Consider the following 21,404-nt stretch of genomic DNA (forward strand, 5'->3'; position numbering starts at 1 on the left):
GCCAAGCCCACTCACCGCCCCCCCAGACGGCCGGCCTCCAGAGCTGGGAGAGAATCTGTCTCTGTCGTCTGAGGTCCCCAGTCGGTGGCACTTGTCACGATGACCCACAGAGACTCTTATGGTTACAGAGAGACACTTTTGTGCAAGGTACACAGCAGCCCAGACAAGAAGCAACCTGGGCCTGGGTCCTGGCCTCACCAGGCCACGATTGCTGCTGGCCGCTCCGTCTGCGCAGGCTCCCTGGCGGCCGCCCCAGGGAGAGGGGGAGGCGGGGGCTGGCGCACGTCGCTAGGCTGGGGAAGAACAAAGCAAATAGCATATCTGGGGTGGCGGGAGGAATTTGGCTTTTACAGTGTTACTGGAAAAATGAATTCAGATTGAGCTTTGTCTAAGCCCCCCTCGTGGCTGGAAACCCGGAGGAAGGACATAAAGGAGGCGCGCTGACAAATGACGGGACATTAAGCCGTGAGGAGGTGTCCGGTGGGGTGCTCTGGGGATGAAGCCTTATTTAACATCTTCATTAGCGATCTGGAAGGAGCAGTAAACAGCACATTAATTAAATTTCCAGATGATACTAACTTCGGAGGTGCTACAGAAAGTCAATGAGGACAGAGATACGATACAGATGGGACCCAAAAAGGTTAGTTAGAGCGAAGACACAATACGGCATAAAATCACACACACACAAAAAGAAGCAGCAGCCGCGGCAGCTAATTAAACACATGCCCTGTATTCCTGTATTCTGGAATCCTAACTTCTGTCAGCTGACTGTGTAAGAACAAGCAGGCGTCCTTTGTCACCTGAGCTCCCCCCACTCAAGCCCTCGCTGTCTGAACCCAGCAGTCTGAGGGACTCGGCCATGCTCAGAGGACCCCGACGACGAGAATTCTCCTGATCTGCTCGTTGAAAACTCAGAAGCCAAAGCAGATTCCGGTAACACGGCACACGTCAATCCCCAAGCGTGCACCCACGCCCGGCCACACAGACAGACCCTCCGAGGACGTCCGCGGCTCCTGCGCCCCCACACGGAAGGCTGGGAAGTCTGGCACAGCACGTGGACAGACACGGTCATGGGACCCTGCGCCTCCAGGAACCACACCAAGGAAGGGAGGGCACCGGGACTAACCCAGCTGCAGAATATCTGAGTCCGTGAAATATAATTACGTCTCTAAAGAGACAAGGGGGCCTGTCCTTAAGATCTTTGATCTCGCTGGCCTCTAAACTCCAACATCACAAACACCACCCCAAAGCGGTGACCATGGTAGCTCTATCCTTCGTGACAAACATTTTTACAATGGGTATGTTTACAAAATCCTTCCCCTAGAAACAACCACCTTAAAGCCTGTTAACCTGCAGGCCAGGTGCTCTGGAACCGAGGCGCACAGATGTGAATCCTGACCCCACTACAAACTAGTGCTACTAGCCCGGCAAATCCCTTTCCCAAGTTCCTCGCTGGGAATATGCGAACAATGACAGAAGACGAGGCTAGAGAGCCACGGCACCGCCACGTTCACGGCAGCCTCACCTCCACCAGCAAGACACGGAAACAACCCACGCGGCCACCGGAGAATGAGTGGATAAAGAAAATATATACAAAGAAAAATACATAGATACAGACACACACGGTGCACAGGGAAATAGGATCCCACCCTAGGAGCAGGTGATCTTGCCGTCTGTCACAACATGGACGGACCTGCAGGGCACCGTAGCGAGGGAAATGAGTCAGAAACGAAGAAAAATCCTGTATGATCTCATTCGTACGTGGAATCTTAAAAAAAAAAAGAGCTCACAGACACACAACAGATTGGCAGCTGCCAGAGGCAGGCAAGGAGGTCGGGCACGGAACTGGGCACGGAACTGGGCAGACGTGGTGCAAGGTCCAAGCTTCCGTTACAACGTAAGCCGGCCCCGGGCACAGAACACACAGCACGGAGCCTCCAGCCAGCAGTGCTGTGGCGCATTCGTGCGAGCTGCTGGGAGTAGATCTCGACCTTCTCATCACAAGAACGAAAACCACAAAGCACATGTGTAACCAAGTGTGCTGACAGGTGTTAACCAGGCTTCCGATGGCGATCCTTTCCCAACACATACTCCCAAATGCTGAATCCTTCTCTTGTGTGCTTTAATACAACGTTACAGGTCAATGCTATCTCAAAAAAACTGCAAAAAATATTGTAAACAAACTTAAAAACTGGATAATCCATGAAAATGCACTTAGCCGGTGACCTGGTGCCTAAGCACTGACTGATAAGGATCGTGTTCACGCTCGTCCTCACGTCCCCTCCTGCACGCGCAGGGATGGTGACGAAGGCCTAAGTACTCCCGGGGCCACGCGCACACGCCACGCGCAAAGGAGGCACGCCTGACCCCGGTCTCAGCTCGACTCCCGCTCGCCCTCAGTCTCACACTCACACACGCCCCACACGCACAGCACACACTCCTCACACCCCAACACACATTCAACACATACACAAACCACACGCCCTCAACACACGTCCGTGCACAACACCTCACGCGGCATACTGCGCAAGCAGAGCGCACACCGAGCACAGCCGCTGCACACACACAGCACACACAGAGCCGCACACCCGCGCGCACACACACAGTACACAGAGCCGCACACCCATGCACACACAGCACACACACAGCACACACAGAGCCGCACACCCGCGCGCACACACACACAGCACACACAGAGCCGCACACCCGCGCGCACACACACAGTACACAGAGCCGCACACCCATGCACACAGCACACACACACACAGAGCCGCACACCCGCGCACACACACAGCACACAGAGCCGCACACCCATGCACACACAGCACACACACACAGAGCCGCACACCCGCGCACACACACAGCACACACAGAGCCGCACACCCGCGCACACACACAGCACACACAGAGCCGTACACCCGCGCACGCACACAGCACACAGAGCCGCACACCCGCGCACACACACAGCACACACAGAGCCGCACACCCGTGCACGCACACAGCACACACACACAGAGCCGCACACCTGCGCGCACACACACAGCACACAGAGCCGCACACCCGCGCACACACACAGCACACACAGAGCCGCACACCCGCGCACACACACAGCACACACAGAGCCGCACACCCGCGCACGCACACAGCACACAGAGCCGCACACCCGCGCACGCACACAGCACACACACAGCCGCACACCCGCGCACGCACACAGCACACACACAGCCGCACACCCGCGCACGCACACAGCACACACACAGCCGCACACCCGCGCACGCACACAGCACACACACAGCTGCACACCCGCACACACACACACAGCCGCACACCCGCGCACACACACAGCACACACAGAGCCGCACACCCGCACGCACACACCCACAGCACATGCGCTCCACTGCAGGCGCAGCCGGACCTCCGCCGCCAGAAGGAGCGAAATCTCTGGGCGTAAATCAGGACCATGAGTCACCCGGGTCCTGTCACGGAAGGTCCTCATCCGAACCCAAAGGACAGCAGCTCGCCCTGAAACCTCAGTCTTCGCACGCGCAGTTACCGGAGCGCCTGTGTGCGGACGAGCCGGAGCCAGGACACGGGGCCCAGCGCGTCCGTGCAGGGCGAGGCCGGGCTGGGATTCCACACCCCCCCCACCCGCGCACCCCCCACCCACCCCACCCGCTCCGCACCCCCTCAGCCTCAGGCCCGGCCCGCGTGGGAAGGCTCCGGACTCAGCGCCGAAGCTGCGCGAGCGAACCCGCCCGCCCCCATCCGCGCGGCTCTCCTGTCTGCGCCCTGGGCTCTCGTCTTTCTGTCCTCGAAGCGCAGCACTGGGTCGGAAGCAGCCAGAAACCCCAGCCGCCATCACCCCGGCCGGGCACGGGTGAAATGCGGAACGCGAACGGACGGCTCCAGCTGGAAACTGGCTGCACTGACTTGGGACCTCGGCACGAACTGGTTGGATCGAAGCAGCCCTACTGGGCACCGAACTCCAGCTCCGACGACGGCCCGTCTGCAACAGTCAACCTGGAGGCCCAGAGAAGCGACAGCCCGGAAGGGACCCATGTCCCTCCCGCAGTTACCCACGCGGCCGCTGCGGACAGGGGGAGGGTCAGGCCACAGGGACTTTCACCGGTTTAAACCTGAGTCCAAGCTGTGGCCACACCTAATCTCTTCATTACAAGTGGTAAACATTAACACGCAGGGACAATAAATCCCACGTAACCTCTGGCTCTTTCGGAATTCAGAAACGAGCAGGTAAGCTAAATGCTTACATTCCTTTCTCTGTTTAAAAAAAAAAAAAGAAAAGAAAAAAGAACCCGGCCTCTGAAGCCCAGAGATGACCTCCCGGAACAGCACAATCCTTCCCTGCAAGGACTGCGCACAGGCCTGTCAGGAAGCCTGGAACAGAAGGTGCTCAGGCTAAGAAACACGCCCAGGCCAGCGAGCGGGGTGGGGCACGGGGTCAGGTCTCCAAGCACCCTCTTGGGGATGGGGCGGGCACCAGAGATGACGCAGGAAGCACACCAGCCTCGGGGTGGGAAAGGACCCGAAAGGCCCCAGCTTCTCGGGAAGCCCAGCACAGCCGACAGCCGCAGCGCGCCCGGGCCCTTCCCTCTCTGCTTCACCGCAAGCACCACGCCCAGCGCCGTCCTCGGGCTGCCGGCTCTCCTTCGAGCCTCGGCACATGGGTCTCTGAACATGACAGTCAGCGAGGCTCACTGCACGTGGGCCTTCATGAAACAGAACCACCACCTGTGGAGAGGCCCGAAGAAGGGCCCATCGGGGGTTACAGAGCCAGAATCCTCTACCAGACGCAGCGGCCTATTATTTTTTCCTAGCAGCGGTCAGAGCGACATTGCCTGGTGACACATTTGAATACTGCCCTGAACAGGATCCCACACAGACAGAGCTGGAAACACAACCAAAGGTCAACCTCTCCCACAGACTGGCCATGTTCCCTGCTACATCCAAGGGCCTCGAGAGCCTTGAGCGTCTCTGGCAGCCTGGGGGTCGGAGGTCAGGGAACTGAGCTCAGCACTTGCCAGGGTAGGAAAACCCATCCATCAGGGACACCTGAGTTAGATGTCACTGATGAGCCCAATTCTGCCATGTGCTTTGCAAACAAGCTCTTCATGCCCCTGAAAGTATTTAGAAAAATATCTGAGAAATGCAAGAAAGCTTTTAAAACAGCATCAGCCTAGGACGCAGCCGACCGGGACGCAGCCGCGTTAGGTGGTGGGAAGAACCAGTGACGAGGAGGGCACAAAGGGGGACGCTGGTGCCCCCTGCTGCCCAAGAAGGGGCCAAAAGGGAGCAGTCCGTGCCCACACACACCACAGACCTGTGCAAGCGGAAACACGCACAGGTACACATGACAGACAGCATACACATAACAGACGTAAGTCACACATGACAGACAGGACACACAGGACATTGAGACGCAAGAAGACACATGGCAAAGACACAAAGACCCACACACCAGATGCGCGACAGATATGACACACACGCAGGCACACATGGCAGGTCTGATACACAGGCACACGCAGACACATGAGCACACATGACAGATATGGCACACATGCGGGCACACAACAGACAGGACACACGCAGGCATACTCGGGCACATGGCAGACACACCAAGCTTGACAGATATGACAGACACGGCAGACACACGACAGACACGCATGACAGATATGACACACACGCAGGCACACAGATGCACACACGACAGATATGACACACATGCAGGCACACAGATGCACACGACAGACATGCATGACAGATATGACACACACGCAGGCACACAGATGCGCACACACGACAGATATGACACACACGCAGGCACACGACAGACACGCATGACAGATATGACACACGCAGGCACACAGATGCGTGCACACATGAGATATGACACACACGCGGGCACACAGATGCACACGACAGACACGCATGAAAGATATGACACACATGCAGGCACACAAACACACACTGAGAAGAAAAGGAAATCAAAGCGTCAAAGTCACGACGTTTGAAAACAGCCTATCTACTGAGTTTATCTGAAGCATCTACTTTCTTCTCAAGGAACCTGCACGGGCAAAGGAGCCAGAACTCAGGAGTCAGGCTGCACACGAGGGCCGAGGCCCTACCAGAAGCACCTGATGAAGGGGAGCCCAGCGCCGGGGTCGGGGGGTCCAGTGTGAACACCTGCAGCGGCGCAGGCAGGAAGTGCTGTGAGGCACACGTGCCCCGACGTCCCTGTGTGACCCCCGCACCGCTTGGAGGCAGTGGCACAGCCTCCTGGGGCAGGACAGAGCAAGGACAAAGGCTTTCCTTGTGTGCGGGAAACACAGGCCTGTGTCCCAAGGGGACCTATGGTGGACCACACCCAGCCGGCCATGTGCTCAGCCACAGTGCAGACTCCCAGCTGTGCCAGGCCCTGGGGCACAGCTGAAACAGCTTCCGTCCTCCCGCGGGCCCTCACTTGGCTTCTGGGAAGATGCATTTGCCTTGTAAAATTATCCGAAAAAAAAGCTCGAGTTTGGTTTTTCTAATCTTCATCCATGCAGAAGTTCCAGAAGAGTTCACTGTCCGTACAACTCTGTCCCCACTGCCCAGACTGGGAGGTTCTCATAATCATGCTGGGTGACGGTGACCCACCTCCCCAACTGCCACAGACCCATCCATAGTCTGGGACAGCCTGCGTCTGTCACCTGCGCCTTGCACACCAGGGACGGAAGGGAGCCGGCTCACGTGCGCGCAGAGACCTAAGGGAGCTAGCGCAGGTACACGACAGAGACATAAGGGAGCAAGTGCGTGTGTGTGTGCCACAAGTAAGGGAGTGAGCACACGTGCGTGACAGGTAAGGGAGCGAGCGCACGTGCACACAGAGGTTAGGGAGCGAGCGCACGTGCACACAGAGGTTAGGGAGCGAGCGCACGTGCACACAGAGGTTAGGGAGCGAGCGCACGTGCACACAGAGGTTAGGGAGCGAGCGCACGTGCACACAGAGGTTAGGGAGCGAGCGCACGTGCACACAGAGGTTAGGGAGCGAGCGCATGTGCGTGCGGGGACATAAGGGAGCGAGCGCACGTGCAGGACAGAGACGTAAGGGAACGAGCGCACCCGCTCGCAGTCTGGTCAGAAGGGGAGCTTGCCCGTTTAGGTCACCCTGACCTGCTGCCAGTTCCTGAGAAGCTACTCCCGCCCGTGGTCGCTGCTTTGGTCCTGGGGGTAACTGAACACGGCCGCTCACCAGCCCTCCCAAGCAGAACAGAAGCTACAGAGGGAGGCCTTCTCACATGCAGTTTCAAAGATGACTTGAGTTGGATTCTTGGGTGGCTGAGCACCGGACTCTCGGTTTTGGCTTAGGTCATGACGTCAGGGTCATGGGATGGAGACCCACATCGGGCTCTGTGCTCAGCAGAGTCTGCTTTCCCGTCCCTGTTTGACCCTCCACAGCCCCGCATCAGGGACCTGTGATGGCCACCGCTAGTGTGACACCTTTTTGCAATCTGCTCCTGTGAGTGGGCGGGCAAGACCCCAGGCCTGCTTCTAGCGGACAGGGTACGGTGAAGGCGCTATGATGTCTCTCCTGCGATTCCGCTGTGTTCTGCGGCAACGCTAAAGGTACGTGGGAGGTAAAATGAAGGTCAGCTGATGTTAAGTTCATCAAAAGGGAAATTGGTCAAAATTTCCAGAAGAGGACCGCCTCTACTTTCAAGGTCCCATGCCCCAGGACGGAGGGAGAAGTCGCAGCAACACCACGGTGGTGGGGAGACAGTGCCCCACAGGCGGGTGCAGGGACAGCCTTACACAGAACGGCATCAGGCTTCCAAAGGGAGGAAAGAGCAAGAGTGCCGGGGCGTGGGGGCCAGTGTCTAAGTGTCAAGTCTGTCACACCCCAAATGGCCAGGGAAGATTCCGGGTGACGGCACTGCCCCATCACAGTTGGCTGGACGTAGGGACCTCGATCTGAGGCAAGGCACAAGGAAGAAAGATACAGCAGCCTCTGCCGGAGAAGCCCCCCGACACACTGTCGACAGGGGAGAAGGGAAAGCCCAAGAGGGCCGCTGGGGAGGTTGTTCTCAGCAATGGAAGAGCCACAAATAGATAAAGAACATGGTGGGCTCAGGGGCAAAAGACCCTTCAGAAAACAACTTTATTGCCCCAAAGACAATAAGTGTTAAAAACACAAAGGTAGGGGCGCCTGCGTGGCTCAGTGGGTTAAGCATCTGTGCCGGCTCAAGTCATGATCTTGGGGTCCTGGCATCGAGTCCCACACCGGGCTCCCTGCTCAGCGAGGTGTCTGCTTCTCCCCTTGCCCCTCCCCCCTGCTCATTTGCACTCTCTCTCTCTAGTAAGTAAATAAAATCTAAAAAAAAAAAAAACCAGACCCACAAAGGTCTATGTGAACTTAAATAGAAAGACCCCTGTGAGGAACCCCGGGGAGCAGAGAGTCGCAGTGCACGTTCCTGGACACGGCGCGCGCGGGGCCCAGGCTGGCAGCAGCAGCACACAGCCGCACACGCCAGCATCCTGACGCCGGGTCAGGAAGGGGGAGGACGCGGAACGTGGGGCCCGTGTGCAGAGGCTGCCGAATGCCCATTACCCAGCCGGGCCCGCTGACACTGGCGGAAACACCGTAGAGACTACAGAGCACAAAACAGACCGTACTCCGCTGACAGAGAAAGATGGACCGTGGGGTTCTCTGCACAGCCAGAACGGGAACGCCAGCTACGGACAACGGCAGAGACAGAGCGCAGGAAGATGCGTGGCCAGCTGGGTGCCAGACATCTAGGTTGGCACAAACGTCAAAGGCCCCAAAGACTAAAGAGCCAAAGAGCACACAGGGCAGACGCTTCCTAGGGACAAGGATCCCCCCATGTACACACGCGTGCACACATGCTAGCACACACACAGGTGCATGCACACAACCGGCTGCCCTCCCAAGGGGCACAGTGAACTAATGCAGGACCCCTGTGTCTCTCATCGGAGACCCTCCAGCACATCAGTCCCCTGCCCCAAGGGGTCCCCGTGCCTGGAGCAACCGCGACTCCAGCCCCCGGTCTCAGACCACAGGGGACTGACCGTGGCTAGCGTCCCTGTGCTAGCGCAGCTTCTCCGTGGGTGCGGCGCCTCTGTCCACCCTCAACCCCTCTGGGCCACGCACTGATCCATCAGCAACGTCAGAGCCGTCCTGCGGGTGCGTGGCACCACCTGCGAGTACTCACGCTTGTTGTAGCACGTGGCCAGCACACCCTTGTCGGCAGGACTGGTGCTCATGTGCCAGATCTCACCCACTTGATGGAGGAGGACGTTTTTACTTATAACGTTATTCTCGTCATCGAAGTCTACGATGTGGATCTACAAGCACAGTAACAGCACATCAGGACTTGACTTCCCACGTACCTTAATTAAACACAGTGATCACAAAGAATAATCAAAAGCATCTTTAACATTTTTACTTAACTTACTGTTACCACACCAAGAGCATAGACTTCTATGAGCTCACCTCCCTGGGTTCTTCCCAAAAGACAGGTCTGAAATCCCCATGGAGTTTTTCTTTTGTTTTTTTTTTTTTTTAAGTAGGAAAATGTTTAATCGTCAAATGCCAACGTTTCTCATAGTCATAGAAGTTAATATTCATAAACATAAGGCAGAAGCATTTATTTGGCACCTAACTTAGCCCACCTAAAATAGTCCTTTAGCCTGCCATTTTAATCTGATCCAAGATACTATTTTATTTTCAGTTTTCCAAGAAACTGAAAACATATCCACTAATAGTACTTGCCATTCTTTTTTTTAATTTTTTTTAATTTTTTATAAACATATATTTTTATCCCCAGGGGTACAGGTCTGTGAATCGCCAGGTTTACACACTTCACAGCACTCACCATAGCACATACCCTCCCCAATGTCCATAACCCTACCCCCCTCTCCCAAACCCCCTTCCCCCAGCAACCCTCAGTTTCTTTTGTGAGATTAAGAGTCACTTATGGTTTGTCTCCCTCCTGATCCCATCTTGTTTCATTCATTCTTCTCCTACCCCCTTAGCCCCCCATGTTGCATCTCCACTTCCTCATATCAGGGAGATCACATCATAATTGTCTTTCTCCAATTGACTTATTTCGCTAAGCATGATACCCTCTAGTTCCATCCACATCGTCGCAAATGGCAAGATTTCAGTTCTTTTGATGGCTGTATAGTATTCCATTGTGTATATATACCACATCTTCTTTATCCATTCATCTGTTGATGGACATCTAGGTTCCTTCCATAGTTTGGCTATTGTGGACATTGCTGCTATAAACATTCGGGTGCACGTGCCCTTTTGGATCACTCCCCATGGAGTATTTTTAAGTGTGCAAGCCACGTAGCCCAGCCCCCCACATACCTGGTGCTAAAGAAACAAGGCAGCAAAAGTTCCGTCCCTAGGTGGCTTGGTCAGGCCAGGGCTGTCACTAGGGCTGGGGGTGTCAAGGGTTGTGCAAACGAGCCTAGAGCCTCGATCTGCCCGTGGCTGTGGGGCACACGGAGCCGCCACCCAGCCAGAATCAGGGCACCCACACGGTGCTCACGCCAAACAAGGCCTAACTCAGTTCAGGCACCAGCAGTGATGGAGTTGGGAAGGGGCGAGAAAGCGTCACACATGCACACATCTTAAACATCTTTCCATGGGGCGCCTGGGTGGCTCAGTGGGTTGGGCCGCTGCCTTTGGCTCAGGTCATGATCTCAGGATCCTGGGATCGAGCCCCGCATCGGGCTCTCTGCTCAGCGGGGAGCTTGCTTCCTCCTCTCTCTCTCTCTCTCTGCCTGCCTCTCTGCCTACTTGTGATCTCTGTCTGTCAAACAAATAAATAAAATCTTTAAAAAAAAAATCTTTCCATAAAGGAGTCCAACAGCTGCCAATGCTCACAATTGCACCATATAGAAACATGAGAGTGTCATATTTCAGCCACGGAAGGTTACGTATGCTCCCTCAGTGACATTCTGAACAATTTTTACAGCAATAAAATGATTGTCACATACTTTTATCAGTATTCAAGTCAATGAGGAAAATAAAACATTTTTTTAAATGAATTTATACTAAGAAATTATTCATGGATCTTCATGCAGATCTATGTCTGGAAATGTTCACGGTGGCATTGATTATCGCGATGAGAAATCAGAAGTCAGCTGATCGTGTGGCAGTGGGGAACTGCTCAAATAAATTGCGGTATTTGACTATAACGTAATACTACAAGCCATTCCATGTGCTGTAAAGGACCGTTTAGTGCCAGGGAAGAGGGTCCGTAACACGTATTTAAGGGGAGAAGAATGAGCAGAGCCGTGTGAGGGCCGCGGCGGTGTGTGCCTGCATGATCCAGGGGACAGCCAAGAGGTAGCGGTCGCTCACCCGCGCACAGCGGGACCGCGGCACGTTCTTCCTTCACTTCTTTGGGGGCTTGTCTGTCGTTTCCACATTTCGTGTGTGATTAATATGCACCACTTTGCGATCGGAACATTAAATGCTGTTTTAAAAAATGTTTCCATGGCATCCCAAAGCCTGCACACTCCACCCTCGGTTCAGAGAGCCCGGCTCTAGTCTTCACGACGTCCTCCTCCGCCCGGCTGGATGGCAAGATCACCTCCGGCCCCGACAAAGGGTAGCTCTGGACCCAGCACGCAAATCCCACGCGGACCTGCGAGCCCGGGCGCCCGCGCCCCGTTTCCCACGTGCGCACTGAGGACGAGGGTCACCAGAAACCGAGGGCCGGCGCGCCCGGCTCACCGCGGCGCACACGCGACCTTCCCCTCCTCCGGGAGAAGAATGAAGAACCGTTGCTGCTACTTTTACTTTTAAAACTTCCGGAGCACCTGGCTGGCCCGGGGTGCAGCGTCTGCCTGCGGCTCAGGTCGTGGTAACAGGGCTCGGGATGGAGCCTGAAGCCGGGCCCTGGCGGCCCCGCTCTGCAGGGAGCCTGCTTCCCCCTCCCCGCCTCCACCCAATCCCTCTCTCTCGATCCCTCCCTCTCTCTCCAACAAACAAATAAAATCTTTTATAAATAACTAAATAATAAAAATTACTTTCAGCAAGCTCTTCCTGCCACGTAGCCCAGTGCAGTTTCCACACTGGGTTCAAAGGTACAAATCACGTTACCTTAGAACTGTTTCCTCCCCACACAGGAGGGAATTTAACCCGTAAACACCTTCTCCCTCTGGGGACATGTTACACATTAAAAAGCTATTAACAATTACTAAGTAATGAAGTGATTCCTGAGAGAAGTATCTGGTGCACTGAAGTTAAACACACACGTGTCCTAAGACCCAGGAGCCCACTGCTGGGCCTGTACCCGAGTGGCACCAAGGCAAAAGACGGGCCCGGCACAGCTCACAGCAGCTTCGCCGGTGATCGCCAACAACACGGGCTGAGGAGCTATAGGTGACGGTGGGGGCAGTCCCGTGGCCATGGCATGGGGCTGGGGGTGTGCACAAGTGTGTAGGATACACTGGCTGTTCACTTCAGACACACAGGATGTGTGTACACCATGCCTCACACGCAAGTCCACCAGACTGAGCGTAAGAACAAAACTAAAAAGTAAAAAAAAAAAAAAAAAGTCATTCTTTATTGTATCTAATGACTTAAACATTTAAAAATAAGAAATCTGGGGCCACCTAGGTGGCTCAGTGGTTTAAAGCCTTTGCCTTCGGCTTGGGTCATGGTCTCAGGGTCCTGGGATCGAGCCCCGCATCGGACTCTCTGCTCAGCGGGGAGCCTGCTTCCTCCTCTCTCTCTCTGCCTGCCTCTCTGCCTACTGTGATCTCTGTCTGTCTAATAAATAGGTAAAATCTTTGAAAAAATAAATAAATAAGAATTCTGTGATGCTGATGAAATAGTGACAATGCACACGGGGAAGGCTACAGTAAAATCAGTAAATGCTGAACATCTGAATCGTTCTTTCAAAAGATTTATTACAATACATAAATAGGAACTATATAAATGTTGAAACTGAAACAATTGGATTTCCTAAAACCTGTCCCAGGAAATAAATGAACAACACAAAAATGATGGAGTATTAAATAGTTCTAAAAATCATGAAAAGCATGGGGTGCCCAGGTGGCTCAATGGGTTAAGTGCCTGACTCTTGGTTTCAGCTCAGGTCTGGAGCTCAGGTCCGGGGATCCAGCCCCACATTTGACTCCACGCGCCGCAGGGAATATGCTCCTCCTTTTCCCTCTGCACCCTACCCTGCACATACCCACACACACGCTCTCTCTCTCAAATAAATGAAATATTTTTAAAAAATCATGATAAAGGGGGCACCTGGGTGGCTCAGTGGGTTAAGCCTCTGCCTTCAGCTCGGGTCATGATCCCAGGTTCCTGGGATCGAGTCCTGCATCAGGCTCTCTGCTCAGCAGGGGGCCTGCTTCTCTCTCTCTCTCTCTCTCTCTCTCTCTCTGCCTGCCTCTCTGCTGACTTGTGATCTCTTTCTATCAAATAAATAAAATCTTTTTTAAAAAATCATAATAAAGAACAATTATAAACACATAAGTTTTATGAAAGCATAAATTTCACAAGCAGAATATAAAGAGGCTTGCAATTATATAAAAGTCATGTGTGAACATAGGCTACAGGGCAATATACAAAATCGGGAATAATTTTTGTGTTGTTACAGTAAAATGGAAATTTTTTTCTTTCTTCTTTATTATTTGACACATTTCCTACTTATCTGGAAATCCATTAAGACCGAAGAAAATGAATGAAGGCACTTCTATGTACTATTTTCCTGTTCCCTCATCTATCCCTCTGCAAGGCACCCAAATGCCAGGAGGCCCACAGGCGGACACTCCAGAGCCCCGGCGTCAGAATTCCTGTTTGCTGGCTCGGTCGGCCCGCCGTGAAGAAAGCCCAACATCGCCGGCACCGACTCACAGCACCCCGCCCGCGGACCTCTCCCCCGGTCCGGGGCCTGTGGCTGCTGGCCTCTCCTGCCCGACGCCCCCCGGCCCCAGGTCACTCTCATCTGGGGAAGCCTTCCTTCCCACCACCTCGCCAGGATGCCCTTTTCTCCCGTGTGAGGACACAAAGCCCATGCTGTCCACATGCTGTCCAGGCCTTGGAGCCTGATCCAAAGTTCCTCTAGGCTCCTTTCTGCACTTGTGGGCACAGGGACACAGCAGGAAGGAGGGACGTGTCAAAGACCTCCCCCTCCCATCAAGTCCATCTCTCCTGACCTGACACGCTCGGGTACGACTCCGGCCCGTAACCTTCATCGTCAAGCCTGACGGTCCCCAGATTCTCCCACACATCCTCATTTACAGTTTCCAGACAGGCCCACAGGATGCGTCTTTGTGAAATGTTTTAATCTCGGCACGTTCAGAAAGAACGGTAAGACAGCACCATGAACAGAGCAGAGTAATCCTGGCTAGCACGTAAGATGGGCCAGGCGCGCATTATCTCTGTTATTCCTGAAAAGAGCCATGGGTAATCATCAGCCACAATCTACAGGTGAGGAACACAGGCTTGGAGAGTTGACGTACGGTGTCTCCCGCGGTTAGAAGCAGGAGTCCAGAGCATGTGTTCTGAACCCCCAAGCCAGCCAGGGCACACCGAAGCCCCTGCCCTCCGCATGGCAGCAGGAGAGCAAAAATCAGCCCCTGCCGCCAGAGAGGGAGGCCCTATGTCCAGCTGCCTGTTCTCAGGGCACCACCGGCTCCCCAGCTTACACTGGGCGGGCCAGGAAAATTTCTGTGCGAGACATCTCTGCCGTTACAGAGCAGTTCTGACTACAATGCAAGGAAAACACCACAGTGTGTGCACACGATTACGGGGTGCAAAGGAAGGAGAAACTAATATTGGTTAAGAGTCGGGCGGACGCGCTGCGTCACCCTAAACTCTCCACACCACAGCTGAGTTCCTAAGATGCTTTCACAGCTTATAATGAAGATCAAACTTGTATATTGTGAATTACCATTATTACCTTTAAATAGTCTTTTAAAGTTGGATTTACTAGTGCTGGGCTAAGGGCACAGATGACTCTATGAAAAGTTAGGAGTAAGAGTCATAAAGTTCATTAGGAAGCCGGTAAAGATGTTGACGCTCCCTCATCTTCCTGGGGAATGGGGGCTTCGAGAAAGGTGTCCCTTGCCACAGACCCAGACTCTGCCATGGCCCGGGGCCAGATCTGAGCCTGACTCCAGGCCACTGCACTGTCTCTCCATCTCATCTCTCCTGCTGAACTGAAGGTAAACAAACTCTTACAAATTAAAAAGAAAAAGAGAAAGAAAGAAATTTTAAATATGGATAAAATTAGAAATCAAACATGAAAAGCTCCCTCCCTAGGGAACGTTAAGGTTCCGGTGGCCGGGCCACGGGCACGTCTCCCTGCTGGGGCCCGTGAGCCAGCGGGATGAAAGGTCTGGCCCATCCGCCACCGCAGACCTCACGCCACACTGTCCACCACGAGACGCGAACAGGCCCTCCTGGCAGTTCCTTCCGAAGAACACGGTGCAGCGGGCACTGGACCTGGAGAGAGCATCCTCCGGCGGGCCTCAGACCTCCAGCGCGCTCTCCTCCTGGCTCGAGGCAGGACCGCAAAGCTCCATTTCAGCGTCAGTCCACTCTGCTTCGGGGGGATCCATGGGGTGCACCATGATCTGGGACCAGGGGACCCGTGCCCAGTTTTGATTTTGCCACTTCCCGGCCGGTGGGCCCTGTGTCGGTCAAGCTCTGGGCTCTGGCTTCAGCCAGAGGAATATAGTATACTATATTCCTAAGTAGACTGAGGAAAACGGATTCCTAGGGTTTCCTCATTAGACTTGAAACACAGTGACCCTTCAGCTAAGATTTAAACCGATCATTTCCTGTCAGACACGCTGCGTATTTCCCGGTGCACACACGGCTATCACTTACCTGTCCGTATTAATACTCCTTCCCAACGCAAATAAGCTCCAGTGTATGGACATCCTTTGTCCATGAAGCCAAACTACACTTGGGAGCCACAAGAAAGAAAGAAAAAGACACACATTCCACACCGTCCTTGCGCCCAGTGGGGGCACTTCTTGGACAAGCAGCGCCCTCGTGTGCGTGGGCTACTGTAACGAACAGCACAGGCGGTGCCTACGCACGGGGGCATGCAGTGCTCACACCCCTGGAGGCGGGAAGGCCGAGCTCGGGGTGCCACAGCATGCTTCGGTCTGGGGGAAGCCCTCCTCCGGGGTCCGATGACCACCCTCTCCCCGCGTCCTCACGTGGCAGAGGAGTAAAGACACTACGGGTGCACCCCATTCACCACGGCTCCACTGCCATGACCTAAGCAACTTCCAGGGGCCCTACTCGCTCCTGCCATCACCGGGGGCTGGGTTCCAACCTCTGAACCAGAGGGCGACCAACACACAGAGCCAGCAAGTGGGCAGGACGGAGGTCCTTCGCTGCGGCTGGCCCAGGGCTGGGGAAAAAGCTGGGACCTAACAGGTCACTGGAAAACCCCCAGCAGTCTCTATCATCCCATTTCTAGACAGAAGCCCAACAACTGAAAAGCTATAAAGTAGAACTCTGTTTTAAAAAGAAATTCTGAGGGGTGCCTGGGTGGTTCAGTGGGTTAAGCCTCTGCCTTCGGCTCAGGTCATGATCTCAGGGTCCTGGAATCGAGCCCCGCATCGGGCTCTCTGCTCAGCGAGGAGCCTGTTCCCCACCCCAGCCCCCGCCTGCCTCTCTGCCTACTTGCGATCCCTCTCTCTCTGTGTCAAATAAATAAATAAAATCTTTAAAAAAATAATAAAAAAAATTAAAATCGAAATTCTGAGATTAATCAATACTGAGAAAAGGGGGTGGGGAGGGGGCAGCAGAAGAAGGGGTGAGGGAGGAAAGGGGGTTCCGTTCCAGGTCAGGGCAGGGGCGCTGAGTCTCGATGTCTAACAAAGGCCCAGGTGTTTCTCGGGGTAGCCGGGGCCACCGAGGACAGAGCTCGCAGACAGATGCGGCTGAGGAACGAAGCTGACTGTAATCCAAACACAAACACAGGAAAATGGAGTTTACAAATTAAAAACAAAAGTTAAAAAGGAAAAAAGATCAATCCAGGGGAAGAAGCCACTGTGTGTCACCCCCTTCAGGGATCCACCTTTTCCTGGGCCGTGCGGGGAGAGGACGAGTCCGCGCCCTCGGTCACGCTGGCTCTTCCCCCAGCTGCGGCCGAAGGGGGAAGTCAGAGACAGGCAAAGGGAATCTTGGGGAAAACCCCATGCAGAAGCGAACCCCTTGTTTGGAGTCTCTGCCTAAAGCCCCCACCGGAGAGCCAGCGAGCACACGGCCTCCGCGGAAAGCAGCCCACCGTCCCCGCGCACCCCGTGAAGGAGGAGCAGCAAATGAAGGACCCCCGCAGCCATCCGGCTCCTGGCGCGGAGCCGCGTGCAAACTAAGGGCAGAAACTAGAGCAGTTCCTCTGACAGAGAAAACAAGCCAGCGACTGTGACAGCTTCAAAAATTTCCAGAAAATAGCCCAGCTGAATTAATTAGGACTGGTTCAGGGACTGGGACTTTCTAGGGAATTAATGACTGCCCAGGAGCTGATGGCCCGAGGCGAAGCCGGGGGCTATTAACCCTCACCTGCCAGCGGGGCCAGCCGGTGGGAGGCTGGGGAGCGGGGCCGCAGGGCCAGGGCCCCCCATCTGGGCGGGGCTGCCCGATCTGGGGGCAGCTCCCAGCACTAGCTCCGTGGCTGTGGGTGTCTGCAGGGAAGCCTGCGGGATGCCTTCAGGCCACGAACCCCGCCACCCCGTGCTCCAGGTGGAAGCAGGAGGGGGAGGGGAAGGAGAGCAGCTGCTCCCTGCCATATTCCAGCTCGCCCACCTGCAGAAAACCCCAGAACTGCTCAGGACCAATCCCCTGCCTGCTTGGAAATGGGGTCAATGACCCCCATCCACCGAGGTCACAGGTGTGGGAATGGCCCCCACCCGTCCCTGAGCAGCGCCCCGTTTCCCCGTCTGGCAGATGTGTGTCTCTCTGACCTGCAGTCAGTGGGCAGCCTCTGGGGCACAGGACCGCCCCCCCTTCCCAGCCTGTCCCAGCACCCAGGAGGTGGTGCTGGGGAGGGCACAGCCGAGCAGGCGCCACAGGGACCGTTGCTAGCACCCTACAAAGTCCTGTTGCTCCATGTGGAGGCACAAAGCCGGGAATCCCCATCTTCACAGACCCCCGGAGCCTGGGTCACCCTCACTGTCAGCAAACAAGCAGGGAGGGCCTCCAGGAGGAGGGCTGGGGGGTCAGGGGGAGCCAGTTTTCTCCCCTTACAAATGCGCTCCAGAACCCTGTTCTGATGAGAACGCGGTAGGCGGGGCACCTGGGTGGGGAGGTGGCTGAAGCATCTGACTGTTGGTTTGGGCTCAGGTCATGATCTCGGGGTTGGGGGACCAAGCCCCACGACGGGCTCCATATTCGGAATCTACTGGAGATGCTCTCTCCCCCTTGGCCCCTCGCCCCTGATGCAGGCTCTCTCTCAAATAAATAAATCTTTAAAAATAATAGTAATAACATCAGAGAGAAACAGAGGAACAAGCGTACTGCTCCTGGAGGGCAGCATAAGGGCAAATGCTGTGCCCTCACCGCCCCGGGGGTGTCCTCTTGGGGCCGCCGGCTGGGAGGCAGCCTCGGGAGACATACACCCCCCGTGGGAGGACACGCGCCACGTGGGCAGGGAGTCAGGCCTATCGCACAGGAGAGAAACGCATGTTGCAGGGACGTGTGAGCTTGGCCTATGTGAGGGGAACACACGGGTTGGGCGCGTAGGGGCACAAGCTCAGAGTCCGGCCCTCCATGCTCTCGCGGCTCCCCAGCCACCCCCCAGGAATGAGACCCCCGGCCGCGGGCCAGCGCCACAACCCACCCTCCGGGCCCACCAGCCTGGACTCCGAGGCTGCCCGCGGCACGCGTCTGTTGCACCTCCTGGCATCTGTCCCACCGCCTCGCGTCTGTCCCACTGCCCCCCCGAGCATGCAGCTGAGAGCACAAACCCATCTGCTCACCCTGACGCAGCTCACACGCCAGGCCACGGGAAGGACCGCAGGGTCCCCCCAACACACGGCGTCCGCAGTGTGGACCAAGGGAGTGCACACGCACGCATTCCCAACGATGTCACCCACCTTCCCCAGAGACGGAGGGAAGCACCAGCCTGGCCGGCGCACACTTTGTGATAACCACTACACTACGGAAACCCCTGGCCGGCGCACACTTTGGAAGCATCACCTGTGAAAGGCGGCTGGAGGCGAAGCGTGGGAAGAGCAGGCTCTCGGACGCACCCCCCACCCTGATTCAGTGTGGCTGCAGCCCTCCCCAGCGCTGTGACGAGAACGTTCTGAAAGGAAAGGGACAGCAGGTGGCACCGGGTTCGGGAAACACAGCACCCAAGCAGCCGTCACTTGTCGGACATTCGGGAAAGCTCCCCAAACAGCTCCAGCCTTGATGCCATAAAATCTAAGTTAAACACATACCTTCTCCGGGCCCTACAGAGTTGGGCTCCTGGAAAGCTGGGCTTCTAAGACTGATTCTTTTTTTTTTTTTTTTTTAAAGATTTTATTTATTTATTTGACAGAGAGAGATTACAAGTAGGCATAGAGGCAGGCAGAGAGAGAGAGGAGGAAGCAGGCTCCCTGCTGAGCAGAGAGCCCGATGCGGGGCTCCATCCCAGGACCCTGAGATCATGACCTGAGCCGAAGGCAGCAGCTTAACCCACTGAGCCACCCAGGCGCCCCTAAGACTGATTCTTAAGGACAAAAGTCATCCATTTCACTAGGTCCAAGGACTGATGGCTATTTTCTGGAAACCAGGACTGTCTGTGTCACGAAACCACACAACAAAACGGGCCACACAGAGCTACAAACGGTGTAGCGGGATGGTGACCTCAAGAGCCCGGACCACAGCGCCCTGCACGGTGCTCCCCGGCCTACAGAGACCTTGCGCCAGCACGTCAGGTCATCAGGGGCTGCTCTCTTGGGGTCACAACCAAGTGCGACTTGTGGGTGCCCTCGTTGCCTCACCTGGCCTTTAACTCACTGAGCATCCGTCACGCATGATGACATGATAGTAATTTCCTCCCTAATCTCAGAAGGCTAAAAACTGATCCCTGTACCTAAAAGGTCCACGGGACAGCCACCGGGCCGAGCGGGAGGGAAAGCAGGTGGGCGAGGTGAGGAGCGCCAACGCCTGGAGACAGGGCCACTGGGGTTCTCCACTGCCCACCCTGTGCCCAATTCCCAGCCGAGCCGTGGGACAGAAGCCACGAGTGTGACTTCAGAGCCCACCCAGCCCCTCCCCCAGCGGCCACACCTGCAAACGCAGCAGCTCTGAGCTGCCACCCCGCACACCAGGTCCCTCCTCCCCGCAAGAGCCCACTGGAAACCATCTTCCTAAGAAAGTCATTCTTCCTGACATTCTGCCTGAAGGAACGTGACACACACATTCAGAAAAGAGAAAATTAGGAAAATGATCTACCTCACAAATGCTCACCTCACCCAAAGGTTACTGTGGCTCGAACTTTGAGGCTGTTTGACCCGTTTCCTCCTAGTTCTTCACCGTGTGTAAGACTCGCGTTTGAACTTGATTCACCACTGTTCTGAGGCATAACTGACGTAACATTCTATGGGCCCCACGGAGACACCTAACAAGTCAACATTTGTAGCCACTAAGAAATGGTCTTTTTTGACACTACTGTGATCACACAATAGATAAAATTCTAACATTTCACTGAATCACCAAACGATTCTGAAATTATGTCATTAATGAGTTTATAACTTAATGAGTGCAATCTATGATGACCAACCCACCACGAGGAACCAGGTTCAACGGGGTCCCATCCTGTGAATCTGCCACCATAGAAAGCAGCTCCCGTCAACGCACATTTTGATGGCTGCTGAGTTGTTTCACAATTATTTGTAACATTATAAAAATAGTCCTTGTATATAAAGGTTTTCCTATTGTAAGGGCCTACCTAGCCAGAGGGAGCCATTTTGTTGTTTATGCAGTAAACTTAGATTGACCCTGTCCCTCCCCCCTCCCAGAGGAACTTACTTAAAAACAAGTCCGGAAACCAGTCCCAGGTAGCAAAGCACAGATACAAGGGCGGGTCAGGCCAGGTGGAGACAGCCAATCAGTGGGGCGCACATACTGTCTCCCTAGCTACCAAGGAGAGTGGGCCCCGCCTTTTGGGTGCCAATTCGGACCAAGGTGATAGGCTAGTGCAAATATCTACTAGGGTAAATTGAAATTCCGTTGGCCACCCGTGTGTAACGTAGCATGACTGTGCAGTTTTCTCTGTGTTTTGCAATCTCATTGGCCACCTGTGTGTACCCAGGCTCAACCACATGGCCTTTGCTCTATAAAAGTTAGTCTGTGAGGCTGGGAGGGGTCGCCTCTTTGTAAGAGACGGCCCCGACCA

At 55.0% G+C, this 21,404-nt stretch overlaps 1 protein-coding gene across 3 annotated transcripts in view; it reads right to left on the reverse strand.

The window, feature by feature from the left end:
• Positions 1 to 21,404, reverse strand: part of EIPR1 (EARP complex and GARP complex interacting protein 1) — a 125,715-nt gene that overhangs the window by 84,975 nt on the left and 19,336 nt on the right. Inside the window, exons 1-2 of one of the 3 annotated variants that reach the window (XM_044262167.1) lie at positions 12,064 to 12,104; positions 9,228 to 9,360 (exon numbers count right to left, since the gene is read on the reverse strand). In XM_044262167.1, coding sequence (XP_044118102.1) covers positions 9,228 to 9,279 — 52 coding nt within the window. In that variant the 5' untranslated portion in view covers positions 9,280 to 9,360; positions 12,064 to 12,104. Of the gene's footprint in view, positions 1 to 991; positions 1,007 to 9,227; positions 9,361 to 12,063; positions 12,105 to 21,404 lie in introns of those variants that run through there. The other 2 variants (XM_044262166.1, XM_044262168.1) reach the window with 2 other exon arrangements.

The sequence above is a fragment of the Neovison vison genome, chromosome 8 (assembly GCF_020171115.1).
Source record: "Neovison vison isolate M4711 chromosome 8, ASM_NN_V1, whole genome shotgun sequence".
Lineage (NCBI taxonomy): Eukaryota > Metazoa > Chordata > Mammalia > Carnivora > Mustelidae > Neogale > Neogale vison.